At 39.5% G+C, this 22,053-nt stretch overlaps 1 protein-coding gene across 2 annotated transcripts in view; it reads right to left on the bottom strand.

The window, feature by feature from the left end:
* Positions 1–22,053, bottom strand: part of LOC138442623 (alpha-fetoprotein-like) — a 48,808-nt gene that overhangs the window by 11,957 nt on the left and 14,798 nt on the right. For both annotated transcript variants that reach the window (XR_011257792.1, XM_069594345.1), the window contains exons 6-12: positions 21,165–21,262; positions 19,868–19,997; positions 11,979–12,193; positions 10,431–10,563; positions 8,535–8,632; positions 6,252–6,390; positions 4,639–4,865 (exon numbers count right to left, since the gene is read on the bottom strand). Coding sequence is in view for 1 of the 2 variants with exons in the window: in XM_069594345.1 (XP_069450446.1) it covers positions 4,639–4,865; positions 6,252–6,390; positions 8,535–8,632; positions 10,431–10,563; positions 11,979–12,193; positions 19,868–19,997; positions 21,165–21,262 (1,040 nt within the window). In the remaining variant the exon portion in view is untranslated. The remainder of the gene's footprint in view (positions 1–4,638; positions 4,866–6,251; positions 6,391–8,534; positions 8,633–10,430; positions 10,564–11,978; positions 12,194–19,867; positions 19,998–21,164; positions 21,263–22,053) is intronic.

The following is a 22,053-nucleotide window of genomic DNA, read 5'->3' as shown; positions in this document are numbered from 1 at the left end:
TTACTTTAAAAATAAAATATATCAAAATTTTACAAAGAAATATGGCACCCCACTCCAGTACTCTTGCCTGAAAAATCCCATGGACAGAGGAGCCTGGTAGGCTGCAGTCCATGGGGTCGCTAAGAGTCGGACAGGACTGAGCGACTTCACTTTCACTTTTCACTTTCATGCATTGGAGAAGGAAATGGCAACCCACTCCAGTGTTCTTGCCTGGAGAATCCCAGGGACAGGGGAGCCTGGTGGGCTGCCGTCCATGGGATCACACAGAGTCGGACACGACTGAAGTGACTTAGCAGCAACTTAGCAGCACAATAGTATAAGCATTTCTTTTCCTATCCAACTGTTCTGCATATATTTGACCTTTTTCTAAATTATTTTTTATTAAAGTATAGTTGATGTATGCACATATTCAACTTTCCCATTAGACCTAAACTTGATCCCACTTGAGAGGAAACACTGCCTTGTGTTTCTGTATCATTCAAGTCTGTGCGGTTATGTATGATGCATAGTCAAAACAGTTGATACTATCTTTGAATACTAATTATCAGTTTTTAACACATTGATTATTCAAAGTGAGAAATGTAGGCTATTTTCCACTGGAATTTTGGTGAATTTTGTCTCAGAATATATTTTCCCACAGAACCAGTATTGCTCATGATGCTGAAATTCACTGACCAACCTATAAAAGCACAGGATAGCTTCAGCCCCAGGGTACAAAAACTAACCACCACGTGTACCTACATAGAGAGACTACCCTATTTTCCAGCACCTACTGGGGCTTCTATGAATTTAGAACTCTAAGTAGCCAAAGCCAGTACAGGAGGGGCAGAGGCTTTACCACAAGTTCATGCAAAATCTGGACTTCTCTTTCCTTCCAATGTCATGAAAATGGCACAAATTTTGCAGTCAAACTTAATTCAGCTCAAGTTAGGTCCTCCACTCACTAGTGTGTCTGATGATGGGTAAAATACTTGGCCTCTCTGACCCTCATCTACAAAAAGAGAGTTTGAACACCTATAGCATTCGCCTGCCAATGCAGGAGATGTGGGTTCAATACCTGGTCCGGGAAGATCCCCCGGAAGAGGAAATGGAATCCACTGTAGTATTCTTGCCTGGGAAATCCCATGGACAGAGGAAGCTGGCAGGCTACAGTCCATGGAGTCGCAGAGAGTCAGACACGGCTTAGTGACTGAACAACAGCAAACAGTACTTTGCAAGGTTTTTGTAAAGACCAAACATTACTGTTAAAAGACTGAGTACAGTAACCAACATACTGAAGGCACCCAGTACATTAATGGCAAAAATAATATGAGTAATTATATTAATTATTTCACCAAACGATGGCAAAGATAATGAATAATTATAGTAATAGCACAACTTGCAACTGTCTGTTTCAAATTATTGGTTGTTTCCAACAGTTGTCTCCCTTCTCCCTGATTCCCACAATAAATGGTACATTGTCACAACTTCCTACCTATTTACCCATTTACTCATTCAGTAAATAATGGATGAGCATTTTTATAACTTCCCTGAGGATTTGAGTTGTAGATTAAACAATAATAGAGAAGACAGAGGAGGTAGGCAGGCTCCCTCATAGGTACCCTTCTTCTCTTTCCTCACAAGCTTTGGGATTGCAGGTGTCTTCATAGCTTGGCTCCTCCCTGCCCCTCAAGTCTCAATCCCCAGAATTTCTTTCCTCTCGTTCACCTGTGCCTCAGACACACTGAACTCTTGTGCTGTCCTCAATCCCGTTAGAACTGGACATGGAACAACAGACTGGTTCCAAATAGGAAACGGAGTAGGTCAAGGCTGTATATTGTCACCCTGCTTATTCAACTTATATGCAGAGTACATCATGAGAAACGCTGGGCTGGGAGAAGCATAGGCTGGAATCAAGATTGCCAGGAGAAATATCAATAACCTCAGATATGCAGATGACACCACCCTTAAGGCAGAAAGTGAAGAGGAACTAAAAAGCCTCTTGATGAAAGTGAAAGAGGAGAGTGAAAAAGTTGGCTTAAAGCTCAACATTCAGAAAATGAAGATTATGGCATCTGGTCCCATCGCTTCGTGGGAAATAGATAGGGAAACAGTGGAAACAGTGTAAGACTATTTTTGGGGCCTCCAAAATCACTGCAGATGGTGATCACAGTCATGAAATTAAAAGATGCTTACTCTTTGGAAGGAAAGTTATGACCAACCTAGACAGTATATTCAAAAGCAGAGACATTACTTTGCCAACAAAGGTCCATCTAGTCAAGGCTATGGTTTTTCCAGTGGTCATGTATGGATGTGAGAGTTGGACTGTGAAGAAAGATGCTTTTGAACTGTGGTGTTGGAGAAGACTCTTGAGAGTCCCTTGGACTGCAAGGAGATCCAACCAGTCCATTGTAAAGGAGATCAGTCCTAGGTGTTCATTGGAAGGACTGATGCTAAGGCTGAAACTCCAGTACTCTGGCCACCTCATGAGAAGACTTGACTCGTTGGAAAAGACTGGTGCTGGGAGGGATTGGGGGCAGGAGGAGAAGGGGACGACAGAGGATGAGATGGCTGGATGGCATTGCCGACTCGATGAAGATGAGTTTGGGTGAACTCCGGGAGTTGGTGATGGACAGGGAGGCCTGGCGCGCTGCGATTTATGGGGTCTCAAAGAGTCGGACACGACTGAGCGACTGAACTGAGCTGAACTGCAGCTGGCTTCTGCATGCACTTCCCCAGAGCCACCAACAGAGGGACCACTGAGCTTCCAGAGCAGACAGAAGCAGCTTATCTAAACAAGGAGAAACACTCACTGATGTAGGATAGCTAAGTGGGGAAAAAGGCTCCCATTATGAGAATGCAAGTCCGGGAATGAGATTTAGAACAGAGGTATCAGCATCGTGTTACCTTGCCTTGACACTCCGAATATAAAAGCTGCCTTTTCCATAGCTGGGGACTCTGTGACATTTGGAAGCTAGACACCAAACCCCCCATAACTTGTCAGGTACTCCTGATCTGCTTGCAGTGGATTTATCTCCTCTCCACTTCCTCCCACCTCCACCTCCCCATCTCTCTACTTCTCAACCTGACTGCTATTAAAAATTCCCCTAATTCTATGTATTCCTTCAGTTTTCAATTTTTCAATTTACCTTTTTAAATCTTAGATCCTATTTTTAATCCTCAACACCAAATTGTTTCCGGTTCTTCATCTCAATGATATTGATCTTTTATTTTCATTACATCCATCCATCCTTTTATTTGAAGCACACTCTAATCTTAAGTTTTAACTATAGTATGTCTAACCCTTCTATCTTAAGTCTTAACCCTTCAACCCTGCATTTTTCTTCACTGGATTTTAAATTCTTTTCTCTTGAACCAGCATTCTCTTTCTATTTTCTCTATCTTATTGCATAACTTTATTTCTGCCTTCTCTTTATAATCATGCTGAATTTTGTCTTTTCCTTCCAGGAAACTTCATTTTTTTTTTTTTATCTTTTCATTTGTATGAGGACTTATGCTTTGACAATCAGCCAGAACGGTATAGGAGAGAGCCCCTACCACTTCCCAGGAAATGGAGGGCTTTGTCCAACCTGGCTCTTATTTCCCAGTATATATTTTCCCAGAATGTTCTAAAAATCCCTACATTATCAGTCTCTATGTTATTGCTTTCTCCATACAGAAAACACCATGAATTTACCAGAACAGGAATGCTTCCTAGTATTTCATACTTTTTATTAACTCTTTATTACATGAAGAGTTTCAAGTTTTAAAAATTATAACCAGCATTATAACCCTTTGACAAGGACACACTAACAGCTACATGTTGGTTGTTAAGCATATGTGCGCTGAGCCAAATAGCCTGGGTACCAATTCCAGTTCAGCAACTTATTACCTACTGCATGATCTCATACCAGTTCTTCTTGCCTTCTTAGCCTCAATTCCCTCACAATTAAAATGAGGTAATAATATTATCTACCTCCTAAATCTGTGATCAGGATTTGGTAAGATGACATATATAAAGGATGCCTGTTTGTACCAGAAAATTTCCTCAAGGGAAAGCAAATCTTGAACTCTGAAAGTAAAGTATTATATGCTCACATTAGCCGAGACTAAAGAAAGAATGGTTAACTAAGTGTTACAATGATCATCAGATGCTTACTGAAAAGTTTTAAAGACTAGTTTGTGATCAGTTCACTTTGGGAGCTAAGAAAGGACTTCAAATGTCGGTTGGTTTATGAATTTAAGTACTGTGATAGAACAGAGCAAGTGACAACCTTGTGCTTGCTGACCACAAGAATGTGTTTATTCTCAAGGCAACAAAAACTTGGCCTCACTTGGAAAGATGATATTCTTGGACTAAACTTGGCCTCACTTGGAAAGATGATATTCTTGGACTAATAATATTTAGACCCTGCAAGAGCAAGTCTTAGAATAAATAACTTAATTAGAAGTAAGCTAGCGCTTCTGTTGATCTTGAGGGAGAAAGAACTATGGGGCCCAGTCTCCTTTCTCCTGAGGACAAGACGCGGAGCCTATGAGGGGAGTGGGAAGGTTAGGTGGAAACTACAGGGGAAGCTGTCCCACGGTCAGGAGGTGGAGTGATTTCAGTTAATTGTGTATTCATCATTGCTGTTGCTATGTGTACAGAAAGATCCTTACTTCCGCTTTTCAGTTTGTAATTCCTCCTCTGGAGCTTTGCACAAGTCCTCTTTAAGGCTGATGACTTGGTCACAGGATAAAGGTGGAGAGACGTAAGTTCCATCGACTTGCAGGTCATCAAAGCAAGGCTTTCTGAAGGCATACGAGTCATCACAGCAGTGACCCACAGCAGCATTGATGGGCTCCGCCTCGTGCCTTCTGCATAAAGCTCCAAGAATTAACTTTGCCTTCCCCAGAGAAGAATTACAATAAGAGCCATAAGTTTTGTGGTCATTAGCATTATTTTTTTTATCCATAGAAAACAATTCTCAAATTCTAGTTTTTGCTAAACTCACCTGAATTGTATCATCTGGGAAAGAGCAAGAGTGTCAGATGAAGCCTAGTTCTCAGCCTTGACCTCCACCTTCCTATTATCCTCAAGGTGAATTACCTTGGACCCCACCTCTCAAATTCCTTCCCAGCCCAGTTTACAGACAAGTGAGGCAGGAGTTCTTTATGCTGCATCAAGTTAAAATCAAGCCTCTGGTCAACACAACTGCTAATTTGATCCAGATATAAGATTGATGATTGGATTTCTTACTTAAAAAGCTCAAATCCAATGTGTTTCTAGGTTTTATGACTGAACATTGGTAACCACCATCAAACTTGGTATATGGCAAATCCTATATAAACATTTGTTGAATTATTGGAAAAAATGAATAAATGAATGGTGAAAGGAATCCCTGAATCTTCTTTCAGTTACCTCTTTAATTTTCTTGTCTCCTTATTGAACAGTCACCTTGCTTTGCTCCCATTGTGGTGTCTGATACTTACTCTAATGCTGACTGCAAGCCTGCTCTATTCCCCGCTGAGTATGACCACACAAATACCCTGTCACTTATGTATGTGGAGAGGAAGTGGCTGAAACCACGGAGCATCAGCATTCAATTTACAACTTTATCCATTTTCACAGTAACCAAAGAGATCACCTAAAAGCAAGGTTTTAGAAATATAAACCACAAGTTCCCTAAGGAAGGCATGATGGCTAATAACAATTTAAAATAAAAGGAAGACAGAGCTAGATAATGAAATTTTTAATTATATTTTATCAGAAAAAATACTCATACATCTGGTGCTGAAGGTGTTGTGAGTATGATAATTGTGTGAGAGTAAAGGAGAGACACAGAGGAGAACTGGCTGTTTTTTACTACATTTTTGATTAGGATGAGTTAGTCTGAAATCAGCAAAATCACTTTTGTTGACTTGAAAATCCAAAGAATAGATCTTGAGATATGATCCAGGCAGAGGTCTGATGAATCCGACATCCTGTTTTTGCAAAGTGACGGTCTTACCACTGCTGTCAATCAAAGACAATTGGCATGAACCAACCAGAAAGAAATTCTCCCAAGGACAGAATTATTAGGGTCCAGTGGAGAATCCCAGGGATGGGGGAGCCTGGTGGGCTGCCGTCTATGGGGTCTCACAGAGTCAGACATGACTGAAGCGACTTAGCAGCAGCAGCAGCAGCAGCAGTGACACAGAAGTGTCCACCGACATGAGATTGATGCTGGGGCTTGGAGTTCAGAACTTCCCTCGACAGGCAAACATGCAGCCAAGGATGTGGATGTGCTTACCGTGTCCTCCATGCAGACAAACTGGCGCTCTTGATTCAGTGGGCAGCACTTGGCGGTGGCAGCTGCCATGTTCTTCGTGAGTACAATCAACTCCTGAGCAGACAGCTGTGGGGCTTTCTTCGTATAAAGGACTATGAGCCTGAAAGAATAATGTTTTCTTATTCCTGGCAATGACTCTGTGTCTCAAATGAACAAAGTATTTGTCATCATCTGATATTTGTCTCTGATGTGGGATGAGCAAGTTATTAAATTGGGCATAAGTCTTTTCTTTTAGTTCCTATCTCGGTGGTCCAGTGGCTTCTTCAGTAGACCCAGAATTCTCTTTCCACATCATACATTGCTCCACTCTGATCCAGTTTTTTCTACATAGGATCAAGGATTGTATGATAGCTAATGTGGGTGACTGTAAAATCAGACTCTAAGTAAACAGCTTCTGAAATAAATATATGCACAGGTCTTCAGGGCATGTTTTGGTTGTCTGTGATATGTAGGAACAGAAGCTACAGCAGCGATCAGGAAACATTTCCTGCTCTCATGGGCTCACACCCTAGTTGGGGAGATAAAACAGTACACTCAGTGTGATGAGAGGAACACAGAATGCTATAGGTATGCATGGAATGGCATCTAATTCCATCCCAGGGAGGTCAGGTAGGCCTCCCAGAGGAAATGACATGTGAGCTGAGAGCCTGACGATAACTAAAAATGACCCATGGGAAGGGGATTAAAAGTAAGAGTGGAGCATTTAGAAAGTCACTGAGTGAGATTTTGTTTTTCTTAACTGGGGGGATTGGACATTGAAGAGGGGAAAGAAGAAAGCTTAACTCTAGAGGCAGCTTTACAATGCTTTTAAGATCATTACGGTTGCTATATAAAGAATCAATTGGAGGTGGCAAGAGGCAGAGTCAGGGAAGGAAAACCCATGCCAGTAATTCAAGTGAGAGAGTGTGGTGGCCTGAACTAGGAGAGTAGTGGGGAATGAGGAATTCAGGGAAAGATTTGAATGAGGATGACTACAAACTGGATTTGAGGACAATAGAATATCAGGATCATTTATTGCATTTATATTATAATGGAGTTAGGGAAATAATGTAGCTGCTTCTTAAAGTATGACCCCTGGATTGGCAGTATCAGTATCCTTGGGTACTTGTTAGAAATATTAATACGTATTCTCGTGCACCATCCCAGATTTACTGACTCAGAAACTCTAGAGGAGAGCTGTGTTTCAACAAATCCTCCAGGTTGCTTTGATGCACTCTGAAGTTTGAGAGCCATGGGTCTAATCCTTAAACTAGACATTAACAAACACAATAGTTAAAAAAGAAAATAAATAAAAACAAATATTCTGTCTGAAGTGAGAATAGTTTCTCTGGTTCCGTTATTCCAGTCATTTACGTTCAATATTATGGACACTGTATCAAACTGAATTTTTCCCCAGTACTCTGCTTCTAAGTAGACTACACTAGTAAGATCTTAAATATTACTGAAAATTGGCTTATGTTTTGATACTTAATCTTTAACATGGGCTTCCCAAGTGTCTCAGTGGGTAAAGAATCTGCCTGCAATGCAGGGGACCCAGACAGACTTGGGTTCAGTGCCTGGGTTGGGAAGATTCCCTGGAGAAGGACATGGCAAACAATCTCAGTATTCTTGCCTGGAAAATCTCATGGAAAGAGGAACCTGGTGGGCTACAGTTCATAGGGTCACAAAGAGTTGGACACAATTGAAGCGACCGAGCACACAGTCTTTGACATAAATGGGATTTGCCAGGCTCTCTGCACACAGAGAGCACTCCCTCTGTGCACTCCCTCTGTGCACTCCCTTGTGCACTCCCTCTTACTAATAACTAAGGTACCCATTTATTTCCACTCTTGATGGTGAAAATACTGTAGTGCTATGGTGACCTGATTTGAAACTGACAAAGCAATCCTAGATTAGATCTCTGTTGCAGCCTTGACTCCAAATTGCAGGCAAAGCCCCAAGCTAAATGTACAGGTGAAAGGTAGAGGCTCCTATGAGATTGCAGAAGGGGGGTCAGGGCCTGCTGGCTCCCTAACCTCTGGGCATTGATTGGAATCTGGAAACTGGACCAAAAAGCAAAGTAAAAGCACACAAGGTTATGTAGTTAAGTATCTTATCAAGATAAGGATGGCTGGGTTAATTTGGAACTGATTTTTTCCTTGGCCTCTGAGGTTTTAAGGTTGAATATAGACTCTTAGCAACTCTTAGCAGCAAAAGTTAACAAAAACTAACAAGCATAATCTGGACAATATCTTAGAAGCATACCTGTCATGAAAGTTACTATCTCCTAATTTCTCACGTAAATCACACTGATTTTTCACACGCTCATGGCTTTCACGAACCACTCTTTGAAATATCCCTTCCTGAAAAATAAAGATAATCAGTGTTTGCCTATTATTGCGACAATATATCTTGAGGTTAGATTGCAAAATCATCTTCTGTAATAGTTTAGTGTAACTGTTTTACTAAACCCAGGGTTTTATTTACTCAGTGAGTTTGGAAATGTTGAGAAAACACATTTTGCTATAACAGGAATGGCCGTGTACTTTGTGGAGAAAAAAAGTGGGACAACCAGATTGATATTTAGTTTCCTCTGATGTGAACTCATTTGTGGGTTTAAATGGCATATTTTACAAGTATGAAGCTAGTCTTTCATCAAGCCAGAAAGAGGTCCTTAAAAGTAATTTATAGATCAAAGTTCAATTGATCAGAATATGTGTGTATATATTGGTTATTTTTAATAACACAGCATTTTTATGTAAACAGTACAGATATGGAGCTATGGATGTAGATAAGATACATATTAAGAAGTAAGGTTTATTAAAAACACATGCCAGATGTGAAGCACTCCACAAATACACATTGAAGGAAATCACATGGAATTCTCAGAGCTAAATACAAATTGAAAAAGTTCTTGAACAGTGCAAATAAAATCCCAGTGGGAAGATACAACTGGCCTGGCAGACTTAGCTCTTTGCTAGGAACACTGGTTATCATCTTAAGTAATCAGACCCAGTCCACCTGATCCTAATAAGCAGTGTTCAATAGTAAAAATTTTACCCAATTTGCAAACTGTTTGTCTGGATTTAAACCTTCTTGCCCGAGAGGCACTGGGCTAGTCACTTGAACCTTCTGAAACCCAATACTTTGATCTATAAAATGTAGCTAGTACTTTTGCCATTACCTATCTTACCAAGCTGCCATGAGGATAAAATAGGACACTGGTTGTAAAGCTACTTTGTAAACTCTAAACACCCATCCTCCTATAAGGGGCTATTATCATAATAAGGGTGATTATGAAATCTACAGGTGATGCCTTGAAAGGTTGCTAACTAGATCTTCCAGGATCCAGTGCATGATAATCTGAGGTGGAGCCTCAGAATAAAAAATAAAGTGCACAATAAATGTAGTGTGCTTGAATCATCCTAACCATCTCCCCCCACCTCCCCACCACGCCGGTTCATGGAAAAATTGTCTTCCATGAAATGGGTCCCTAGTGCCAAAAAGGTTGGGGACCACTGTTAACCTACTGAAGTCTAAATCACCTTTATTTAGCTTTCTCTCCAAGAACAGGAAGATGCCCGATGTACCTGCTTAGACTCAGACAGAACAAGAAGTGCCTTTGCCCTCTATTCCCACCTCTCTGTAAACGCCCAAGCCACTCATTAGCATAACAAAAGCCAGAACCTCCTGGCTCCTGGTAACCTGTGAATGACAGATCACCTGGTCAGAGATTTGGAAAGTCACCTGCTTTTTCATGTCAACTGCACAACAGGAGCCACTGCCCGCAACAGTATGATTTCTGGCTTGAAATAGACAGTGTCCAGGCCTGCTTGGTGGAACTGGTCAACCTTCCCTCACCCTAACAGGCTATGCTTTCATGCTACCTGCTACCAGGCCAAGCAAACTTAAAAGAGAAAATTGCACAGAGAATGTTTCATAAAACACAGAATTTATAAGCCAGTGACTCACACAGAGAGTTGCTGCTGTGTAATGATGTGACCTTTGGTTTAGATGGAAATCATAGTTTCTGTGTAGTGCTTGCAATCAGAACATGCATAATTATCTTATAAAGCATGGCACTACTAACAGCACTGGACTTCTCTCTACTTGTAATCACACCACAAATATGAGAAATAGGTTTTTATAAAAGGAATTTACCCCATGGCTATAGCATTCCAGAGGATTTTCTAATTTACAGCATTTTCCCAGTAAACTTTGATATACTGTATCCACTCTTAAAATGACTGGAACTGCCAACTCTGGGTGTCTTCTTGAGTATTCATAAAGAAACCTGTTTCCACATGAAGCAAATTAGAGAGTAAACAGTAAGTTTCTGAAGTCATATTTTTCTTTCAAAAGCCATCTATGCAATTTATTCAATATTTTAACTGACTTTAAGGTATCTGAAAATTTGGGGTGGCCGGCAGGGAGGATTTTCTGGCTATGTTGTGAGATAAGGAAACCAAATCAATAAAGTTACGTGATTTTTCCAAAGTCACACAGCAGTGAGGGGCAGATTCAAACTTGATCCTAAAATATTTAGATAAGCTTTAGTTCTTGGCTCAGGGTCTCTCCTTGCTGTTACTAGAAATTCATTTCAAGTGTGTAGATGAAACATTTTTTCTAATGACCTTTGAGGCTAGATTTTATAAATATTACAATTTTTGTAAGTATTAAATCACCATCTTCCCCTTGTCCATAATCTATACCTTCTTCTGGGTTATAAGAAAGAGAAATTTGGACTCTAGAATACTTCTAAAGGAATCATAAAATTGCAGAAGGGACCTTTGGAGTGCCTTAAGGAGGGACCTTATCTAACTGCCTCAGTTTATAGTTGGAACCTAAAAGCCTGGGGAAATTAAATGGCTTGAACTGCATTTCAAAGCAGATACATGACTAAATTAGACTGGAACTCAGGTCTCCCAACTCACAGACTAATGTGATTTCCCCAAAGTTGTGCCTGTCCACTTTTTCAGTACCAAATGCAAGTCTAGGGTAAGTGAGTTCAGATAGTGACATTTACTTTTATAAGCCAATGTCAAATGTAATTGCAGAAATATAGCTAACGTCACTCAACAGAAAACTTTGAAGAAAACTCACATTTTTATACTTTGTTGGAATTTAGTTGCTCCAAATAATACTTTACACAGTGACTTTGGAAATATTTCAATCACATAATAATACTATCTCAATATTGCATCTTGAAATCAGTTTGCTTTATGACCCAAATAATTTGTACTTCTTCATGGGCACCAGAGATGTTAGTATTCCATCTCTTTAATCTTGAAATGCTATGCAATGGCTTTGATAGTAGGCATTAAAATAATCAGAAAAGCTGGCCATACTAATCTGAGGCCCTTACTTAAACATGACTCTAAGTCTCTCAAAGCAAAGCTTGCACACTTGACACTCACTTTTTTAAAAAAAATTCCTATATTGGTTCTCTACATTTAGAACTCAAGAGACCTTCAACTCCCCTCCAAATGCAGTTGATCCAACCACCCAAAGCCTGCATTCCCAGATGGCCACAAGCAGCTAGAACCAAATAGTAGCTGCCACCTTGGCCTCCACAGAGCATATCTTTTTGGCCATTTAACCTTTGACTGATATTGACTAGCCTCTGCCATCATTCAAGTTTGCAATTTCTCCCAAAGAATCCATAAATACAATATCCCTTTATTAAGGTTTTACAAAATGCCTTATTACCTTTGTAGGAAGAAATCTTGCTTGTCAGTGAATTGTTTGCATACAGACTGATCTTCTGTAAACCTGCGAAGGGGCAGGGATGAAAGATCAGGTTTGTCATCATTTTCCGAGTTGATAATGCATTCTCCTCGGAATGGTTCTGGCATTTCACAGCATGGAGTGAATTTGCTAGATAGAATAGCCTGTTTAGAGCAGATGTAGTCCATAAGCTGACTCTATAAAACAGAAAGGGAAGCAGTTATTTTTGATGATTTCATTCTGAACATATTTATTTTTATTGAGAAAAGCAGAGGAAAGCTTGGCCTTATATTGCTTTTTTCTTGGCAAACTGAAAGACCAGAAAGGCCATTTATACTGACTCTTTCTAATAAGAAAGCTTCTCTACTTGACCTTACTCAAGTCTCACAGCTCTCAAAGAACTTAAAACAAGACAGATTGTATTACTGTTTTCAAGTTTTGCCTAACAAAATACAAATAAAGAGTTTTATCACTTGCTGTTGTTATTGTTTTAGGATCCCACTTGAGAAAATATTTTGTCTCTGTCATTTTCTATATACATTACTATAATATTACTATTACACTTACATATTTACTTATATGTTAAAAGTAGAAGTGAAAGTGTTAGTCGCTCAGTTGTGCCCAACTCTTTGCCACCCCATTGACTATAGGCCACCAGGCTCCTCTGTTCATGGAATTCTCCAGGCAAGAATACTGGAGAGGGGTAGACATTCCCTTCTCCAGGGAATCTTCCTGATGGCAAGAATACACAGAAGACCTATACAAAAAAGATCTTCATGACCCAGATAACCATGATGGTGTGATCACTCACCTAGAGTCAGACATCCTGGAATGTGAAGTCAAGTGGGCCTTAGGAAGCATCACTATGAGCAAAGCTAGTGGAGGTGATGGAATTCCAGTTGAGTTATTTCAAATCTTAAAAGATGATGCTGTCAAAGTGCCACACTCAATATGCCAACAAATCTGTAAAACTCAGCAGTGGCCACAGGACTGGGAAAGGTCAATTTTCATTCCAAACTCAAAGAAAGGTAATGCCAAAGAATGTTCAAACTACCGCACAATTCCACTCATTTCACACTCTAGTTAAAGTAATGCTCAAAATTCTCCAAGCCAGGCTTCAGCAATACATGAACTGTGAACTTCCAGATGTTCAAGCTGGATTTAGAAAAGGCAGAGGAACCAGAGATCAAATTGTCAACATCCGCTGGATCATCGAAAAAGCAAGAGAGTTCCAGAAAAACTACTTTTGCCCTATTGACTATGCCAAAGCCTTTGACTGTGTGGATCACAATAAACTGTGAAAAATTCTGAAAGAGATGGGAATACCAGACCACCTGACCTGCCTCCTGAGAAATCTGCATGCAAGTCAAGAAGCAACAGTTAGAACTGGACACGGAACAACAGACTGGTTCCAAATAGGGAAAGGAGTACATCAAGGCTGTATATTGTCACCCTGCTTATTTAACTTATATGCAGAGAACATCATTCAAAATGCCAGACTTGCCGGGAGAAATGTCAAAAACCTCAGATATGTAGATGACACCACCCTTATGGCAGAAAGCGAAGAAGAACTAAAGAGCCTCTTGATGAAAGTGAAAGAGAAGAGTGAAAAAGCTGGCTTAAAACTCAACATTCAGAAAACTAAGATCACGGCACCCAGTCCCATCACTTCTTAGCAAATAGATGGGGAAACAGTGGAAACAGTGACAGACTTAATTTTTTTGGGCTCCAAAATCACTGCAGATGGTAACTTCAGCCATGAAATTAGAAGATGCTTGCTCCTCGGAAGAAAAGCTATAACCAACCTAGACGGCATATTCAAAAGCAGAGACATTACTTTGCTGACTAAGGTCTGTCTAGTCAAGGCCATGGTTTTTCCAGTAGTCATGTATATATTTGAGAGCTGGACTCTCAGTAGTCATGTATGGATTTGAGAGTTGAGAGATTTGAGAGTTGAGCGCCGAAGAACAGATGCTTTTGAATTGTGGTGTTGGAGAAGACTCTTGAGAGTCCCTTGGACTACAAGGAGATCCAACCAGTCCATCCCAAAGGAAATCAATCCTGAATATTCATTGGAAGGACTGATATTAGAACTGAAATACTTTGGCCACCTGATGCGAAGAACTGACTTATTGGAAAAGACCCTGATGCTGGGAATGATTGAAGGTGGGAGGAGGAGGGGATGAAAGAGGATGAGATGGTTGAATGGCATCACCAATGCAATGGACATGAGTTTGAGTAGGCTCCAGGGGTTGGTGATAGACAAGGAAGCCTGGAGTGATGTAGTCCATGGGGTTGCAAAGAGTCAGACACAACTGAGTGACTGAACTGAACACAAACACACACGCAAATTAGTACATGTGTATATGAACAAACTAATCGCTACACTTAAGGAACTCACAGGTCTAGTTGGAGAGTTTAAATAATTAAACAACAAAATAATGCATTATAAAATAAATTGTTAGAGAAATATGTATATTATACTTTGGATGAGAAAAGAGAGATTGCAATCCCAACTAGATAATATCAGAGTAAAGATCTTGAATGATTTCAGTCTTGAATGACAAATATAAGTTAGTTGAAAACAAATGGAGAGAAAAAAAGCATACTAGATGTATTCATATTGATCTATAAAGAGTCTTAGAGGTGAAGACCATGACATACTTGGGAAATGATAGATTAGGATATTTCGAACTTATTGGGAATATTTAGTTGACATAAAGATCAAGAGATCAGGAGAGGAGGAGAATGTACTGAAAGTCTAGATCTGAGAGTGGTAAGTAGAAGCTGCATTATGGGGTCAGGTTGAGATCAATAGGGAGAATGTCTACATTAGTTTGGAGACAAGGCTGCCTTCAGTGGCTTACTAGGATCAAATCTGTTTCAATAAAGTCCTGTTGAAAGGGGAGGCATTGGGCCTGCGGGCAGTAGTTCTGGCAACAAGGCTGGCAAAGGCTCTGTCATCACCCACCTATAGATTCTAACATTGCCCTCAGATTGGGAGTGTTTTGGCCAGGAGATTTTATAGGCCCGGCCGAGAAATGGCATTGGAAAAGACACACTGGTAAAGCCTCTGATGCTGTGAAAGATTGAAGGCAAAAGGAGAAGGGGGCAGCAGAAGATGAGATAGTTAGATGGCATCAGTGACTCAAGACATCAATTTGAGCAAACTCCAAGAGCTGGTGAAGAACAGAGGAACTTTGCATGCTGCAGTCCATGGGGTTGCAAAGAGTTGGACATGACTTAGCAACTGAAAAACAACAACAAAAGAAATGACATAAATCACTTCTGACTAGGCTCCGCCTATTTGTAAGACTGGAGTAGTCTTACTCCATTTTCCAAGAACACTATCTTGGGAAAGAATAAGAAATTAAACAATCCTTTCGCGAAACTGATTAATTAAAGGGATAAGGAGGTATAGTTACACAATTGATGTTTTTAGTTGTCCAATAATAATATTGTCAGGCAGAACTCTATTTCTAAATGAGAAAATACTAGTGAAGGAGAAGTTTTAAAGGAAAGCGTATATTTCGAGCCCTGACATAAATAAGGATAGTTGAGTCTCATTATTCACAGTAGTTATAAACACTGAATTCACGAATATTGAATCATCTGCCCTAGAGGAAATAGAGGATAAAGTTTCTACAAGTCTCCGACCACATGTTCATCAACAAATCAAGACATAACCCCTGTTTTGTGTATGTTTCTGTTTAAAAACTCCTTATTTAATATACAGTAGTCCTCCCACCCCTGTTTACTGCAGGGGAGACATTCCAAGATCCCCTAGTGGATGCCTAAAACTACAGGTAGTACCAAACCTTCTATATTTTTTCCTGTACATGCATACATATGATAAAGTTTAATTTATAAATTAGGCACAGTGAGAAATTAACAAAAGTAACATAATAAAATTGTAGCAATATAATGTAATAAAAGTTATGTGAATGTGGTCTCTCTCAAAATACCTAATTGTGCAATTTTAATGCCTTTTCTATCTTAACTAACTAAGCACTTATCATGTACTATAGCCGAAACTTTGGCAGTTTGATGTGTGACAAAACTAACACGAATTTATTTTTCCTTCTTCACAATTTTATAGATAAAAGATTTGTTCTTACCATAGATCTTGGTGACCTCAGCATATGATTTTTTTTCTTTCCCTATTAAGGAGAGCTTTCACCTTTCCACTTAAAGGATGCACTTTATAGCTTCTGTTTGGCCAGCATCGCCACGCTTATGCACTGAGGTCAGTGTGTGACTTGAACCCAATCACCGTGATCCCAGGGCAGCCAATCTGGTGACCATGACTAATCCACAGGAAATGCTAGGCAAAAAGATGATTCACATCCCAGATGCGATGGAACAAGATGGCACAAGATTTCATCTTGCTGATCAGAATGGTGCACAATTTAAATCTTAGGAATTGTTTATTTCTGGGCTTTTCTGTTTACTATTTTCAGATGGAATTTGACTATGGTTAACTGAAACCTTAGGAAGCAAGGCAGGAAGTAAGGGGGACTACTGAGTATTGGCAATTTATTTACATTGAACTCACAGCCGCTAACACTGTTACTCATGCATGAACAAAGCTTGTCTAAAATATATAGTCCTTCTTCAAGGCACAACACAGCTTCTTGTGCTTAGGAACACTGGGCAATTCTTCAGTGTTATATACAGGGCCATTTTAAACAGCTAAATTGTCAACAAAAAATGCAGAAATGCAGAAAACATGGCATTAAATGAACATTTCTTTACGGAACAAGAGCTACAGTGGGAAGGCGGAGAGCATCGCCTTGTTCTATTGCAGCTGGAACCTTGTGCATCAGACAACTTAAATTTCCACTGCTTTGAACATGCATAAGTTTCTGGGAATGACCACGGAGTGTTGTGAGTATTGATTTTGGGGTTACAAAAAAAATTTTGGCATGTAGGTGAATTCACAAGGACAGAATTCATGAATAATGAAGATTAGCTGCTGCTGCTAAGTCGCTTCAGTTGTGCCCGACTCTGGGCGACCCCATGGACGGCAGCCCATCAGGCTCCCCCGTCCCTGAGATTCTCCAGGCAAGAACACTGGAGTGGGTTGCCATTTCCTTCTCCAATGCATGAAAGTGAAAAGTGAAAGTGAAGTCGCTCAGTCGTGCCCGACTCTTAGCGACCCCATGGACTACAGCCTACCAGGCTCCTCCATCCATGGGATTTTCCAGACAAGACTACTGGAGTGGGGTGCCATTGCCTTCTCCCAAAGATTAGCTGAGAACACATTTAAATGAACCCATAACAAAAGAAATGGAGAAGCTCTACACCAGGTTATACCTCCATCCCTGTTCCAACTTCGCAGACAAACCCTCACAAAACAGATATGATACAGTAATATTTATTTCAGAGAATTCAAAAGGAAAAAAATTCTAATCCATTTCTTAGAAATGAGCATAACTGGACACCAAAACCAGATAAAGTATGTGCCAAAAAAGACAGTTCCAAATCCAGTTCACATCTAAACATAAATGCAAAAATTTGACTTATATGTGTATAATATTCATAGAGAAAGGCAGAGAGAGAGAGAAAGGCTAGAGATAGAGTAAAATGAGATTGACTTGAGCAATGTAAAGATGGGCAAAAATTAATAAATCTTTTAAGATAATTCACTAATGGATAAGTCAAACAATATAAATCAAATGATCATCTCTAGGAGATAAAAGAATATTTGCTAATGTTCAGAATCCACCCTAATTGAAACAAAGCAAAATGACCTCTAAAAAGGGATGAAATATTACATGTAAACAATTTCTTTATAAAGCCAATAACTCTAAACCTGTTACCTTTATAGTCTGGAATATGGCAAGAATGCCAGGAGTACCCATAGTTATTTTATATTGGTTAGAATACTAGCCAATACTATTAAATAACTAGAGAATGTTCTAGCACGTCTGTCACGTGGTTTCAATGGTTTAGTCACTAAGTCATGTCTGACTCTTGTGATCCCATTAACTGTTGCCCACTAGGCGCCTCTGTCCATGGGATTTCCCAGGCAAGAGTACTGGACTGGGAGAAGGAACCCATTTCCTTCTCCAGGGTATCTCTCCAACCTAGGAACTGAACCCGGGTCTCCGGCATTGCAGGCGGATTCTTTACTGACAGAGCTATGAGGGAATCCCATGTCTGTCACAATATAGACTATAATGGAAGCTGTTCTTGAGTTACCAATTTGGAATAGGTACTGTTTATGTATTAAAGGACTTAAGCAATTTTGTCTTGTTTTAACAACCATGGATAGGCCTCAAAGTGAAAGTGAAAGTGAAGTTGCTCAGTCGTGTCCGACTCTTAGCGACCCCATGGACTGTAGCCTACCAGGTTCCTCTGTCCATGGGATTTTCCAGGTAATAGTACTGGAGTGGATTGCCATTTCCTTCTCCAGGGGATCTTCCCAACCTAGGGATCGAACCTGGGTCTCCCACATTGTAGACAGATGCTTTACTATCTGAGCCACCAAGGAAGTCAAAGTTCCCTGTAATTTCCCCCCAAATTCACATAAACTTCATGCAGACAGAAGTCTGAGAGCCTATCCTGAAGAGCCATCAGGACTTCTAAGTGTGCAGGACAGTATTCCCTCCAGTATCAGCTGAGATTCTTGCCATACAGAAACCACTCCAAGGAACAACTTCACATTGCCTGTCTCCAGGATGGAATTCACAGTGGCAGCCACCGCCTTTACAACTGGTCAAGATGAACATGGCACTGACCTCAGCAAGCAACGGCCAACTGCAACAGCTGCCAAGGAAAAGCTATGGCCTTAGCTCAACTCTCTGTTCTGGCAAAGTAAATATTTGAGAACTAAGAATTCTAGGGATTCTGTTGAGTGTTCTAGTCAATGATTTTTCTATTTCAACTACACTTGTTACCCACATCCCTTAATCTGTTGTGTGCCTGTGTGCTTCAATTGTGTCAGCCTCTCTGTGACCCCATAGACTATAGCCCACCAGGTTCCTCTGTCCATGGAATTATCCAGCCTAGAAAACTAGAGTGGTTTGCCATGCCCTCCTCCAGAGAAATCTTCCTGCCCCAGGGATTGGACCCACATCTTCATCTCCTGCATTGCAGGCATATTCTTTCCCCATTGAACAACCCAGGAATCATGAGACTAAAATGGTTGGAGGTGGAGCTTACTGCTCTTAAGAGAAAAGGATTTCTCTCTGAAATCATGTTATTCTTACTTTGCTTTTGCCTTATTTTTTAATTGTGATGAAAACTATTAGTTTTCAAACTTGCAGAATGGATAGGAACATGACTTGTATATGATTGTAATTTACTAAACCCGTATTGGGTTTTTAACAGCTACAATATATTCCTTCTCTGGGGTTTTGAGACTTTATATTTGAACCTGGGACAGATAAATTCTATGTTGCCCATGCCCCAGCCCTTGCCCCTTGTTGCCATATCTCTGTTTTGGTGGTTTCTTCTTCCCTCCAGGCTGATATCGCCTCAAGGTATAGTTTGCAATTATAAGATTTACTAGAGATTCAAAGATGAATGAACTACAATCACAATTTGGGAGGAAATTAACAGTCAACTCTAAAAATTTAAGAATAAAATAATAAAGTAGAGTAAGACAGGTTGAGAAAGGAGGGAAAAGGAGGGAAGAAGGGTGAGGGAGGGAGGGAAAGAAAGAAAGAAAAAAATGTTGCATGAGAAGAGAAAGGAGAGGAGACATCATTCTACTGGTAATATTAAGAAGTAATAATTACTCTTTTTGCTTTAGTATATACCATATTTATATGGTATATATTATATATATATATTTATAATATTTATTTAAGAAATACAAATATTTTTAAATTTGAGATGAGTTTCAAGAAAAGAGAAAATCTTACCCTGCCAAGTACACACACTACTGCATTTCCTTCACAGCAGATCTGATGCAAATTTTTAATATCCATGGACAGCTTGGCAATTTCAGAAAAATTAGCTTTAGGTTGCTTTTTAGTCAACAGAACCAATTCCCTGGGGGGAGAAAAGTGCATTTTTAAATTTTTGGATTCAATTCTTTCTAAAATTAGTCCTAGTTCAATGAGTAATCAAAAGAATAGAACTACATTTACAAATGTAGGATGAAGATAGTTGCATATTATGTTTTCTATTTCTTCGGTGACAGAATCCAGAGCCATACAAAAATCTAAGTCACAAAATGAAAATTATTCAGTTCATAAATGGTCATTGTCATTATTCCGATTATTGCTTAAAGAAGTTGAGTTGCTTGGACAAGTACTTTGGGAATTTATCTGACTTATTTCCAAATAAAATTCCTTTCCATAAAGACATTAATTATAAAAGGTTTGGTTCTCCCTTGCCCCTCTCTGTTGACAACTGAACAATATCCCTGAAATTTTTTTGTTCTGTTGTTCTTTAGTCACTAAGCTATGTCCAATTCTTTTGTGAACCATGGACTGTAGCTTGCCAGGTCCTTCTGTCCATGGGATTTCCAGGCAAGAATACTGGAGTGAGTTGCCATTCCTTCCTGACCCAGAGAGCAAACCTCATCTCCTGCTTGGCAGGAGGATTCTTTACCACTGAACCATGAAAAATAGGCTTGCCTCATAAGAAGAACTGAGCTTCCAGGCAATGTGATATTGTCCTAAAATGGGTAAGAAGGTGATATAAGGAAGATGCATGCATTCAGGGGTAAACAGAAACAAAATCTGGGCCAAGAAAGAGACATGTTGAGCGACATCAAATTCTCCTCCCACTCCACACTCCTCTATCCCCACCCTAAAAACACCACTCAATTTTCCTGTATTCTGTGACATTAGAGCCAAAATCTTTCTTATCTTCCAAGAGAAAAATACCTTTTGTCCTCCAGCCTTAACCATACAGAACAACTAAGGGTATGAATCTGAATATAGAGAATCTTTTGTACACTGGAAAAGAGCCTTAAAAATTTGAGCTGCAGGAAGATATTAAGATAGGAGACAGTGAGTGGAGACGAGGACTGTGCAATGTGAAGCATAGCCCAGGGTGCCCTGTTGAATAGCCGAGTAGCACACCTGTAGAGAGAAGAACCCGGTTTGTGCTGAGAGACATTAGTGAACAAAAGATAGATGATTTTTCAATGAGTTCAATCAGAGGGTGATCCAAAGCAGCAAAGTCCACAAATCTAAGTAGGTGACTTACACAGCTGTTGCTACTCTGTGGTTGAATTTAATCCCAATTTCACATAAATGGTGATGCCTCAAAGATATTTCTCTAACGTACTTTCTGATGGGTTCCAGCTGTAATTAGAAAAATGACTCATCAAAGAACTATGGTAATAACTGAAAAAGTTCACCTCATGGTTAGTAAAGAAGAGAAAAAAAAAATCATGTATCTTCTCAAAATTAGAAAGTTTTTATTGTCTTACCTATAAGACCAAACATAAAAGCATGATTTGGTGAAGGTTTTGTTTTTCTGTTGTTTTTTTGGGTTTATTTGTTTTTTACAAAATAGCACTCACTTCTCCAGAGATCGCTTGTCCCTTAACTTAGACATTTGATGTATAAATGAGAATAAGACTGTGAACAAACAAGAATCCAGAGAGATGATAGAATAAATTTCAATAATGTCTTACAGTTGTATTTCAGTTTTATTCAAGTTACTAGCCCTGTCATGGTGAACATGTCTTTAAATGCTTATCTATAATATATGCTCCAGTTTTGCAATATAAATTAATGGAGTCCCCCCAAAGCTTCATATTCTTTAACTCAGAATTTTGACTTTTGAAACTCTATTCCAAATAAATGTCTCTGAATAAACAAAAATATAATTATGCAAAAAGAAGAACATGTATGCCTTGCTATGGTAGCAAAATTTTGGAGACAAAAATGTCTCAAAAGAATAGAGATGCCTAAGTGAATAATGGCACATTGTTTTTGAAAAGATGTACACTTTTAATGTAAAGTACATATGTTTAAGTTTCTATTAAAAACTATATATTCAATTTGGTCACAAGAATGTACAAAATAAAACCTGTGAATGAAAAAAAAATGAATAAAAATAAATTAGTATCTCTGTGTGGTGAGAATAT

Source organism: Ovis canadensis, chromosome 6, assembly GCF_042477335.2.
Source record: "Ovis canadensis isolate MfBH-ARS-UI-01 breed Bighorn chromosome 6, ARS-UI_OviCan_v2, whole genome shotgun sequence".
Lineage (NCBI taxonomy): Eukaryota > Metazoa > Chordata > Mammalia > Artiodactyla > Bovidae > Ovis > Ovis canadensis.
The sequence above is the reverse complement of the archived record's forward strand: the minus strand, read 5'-3'. Positions and strand labels throughout refer to the sequence as shown.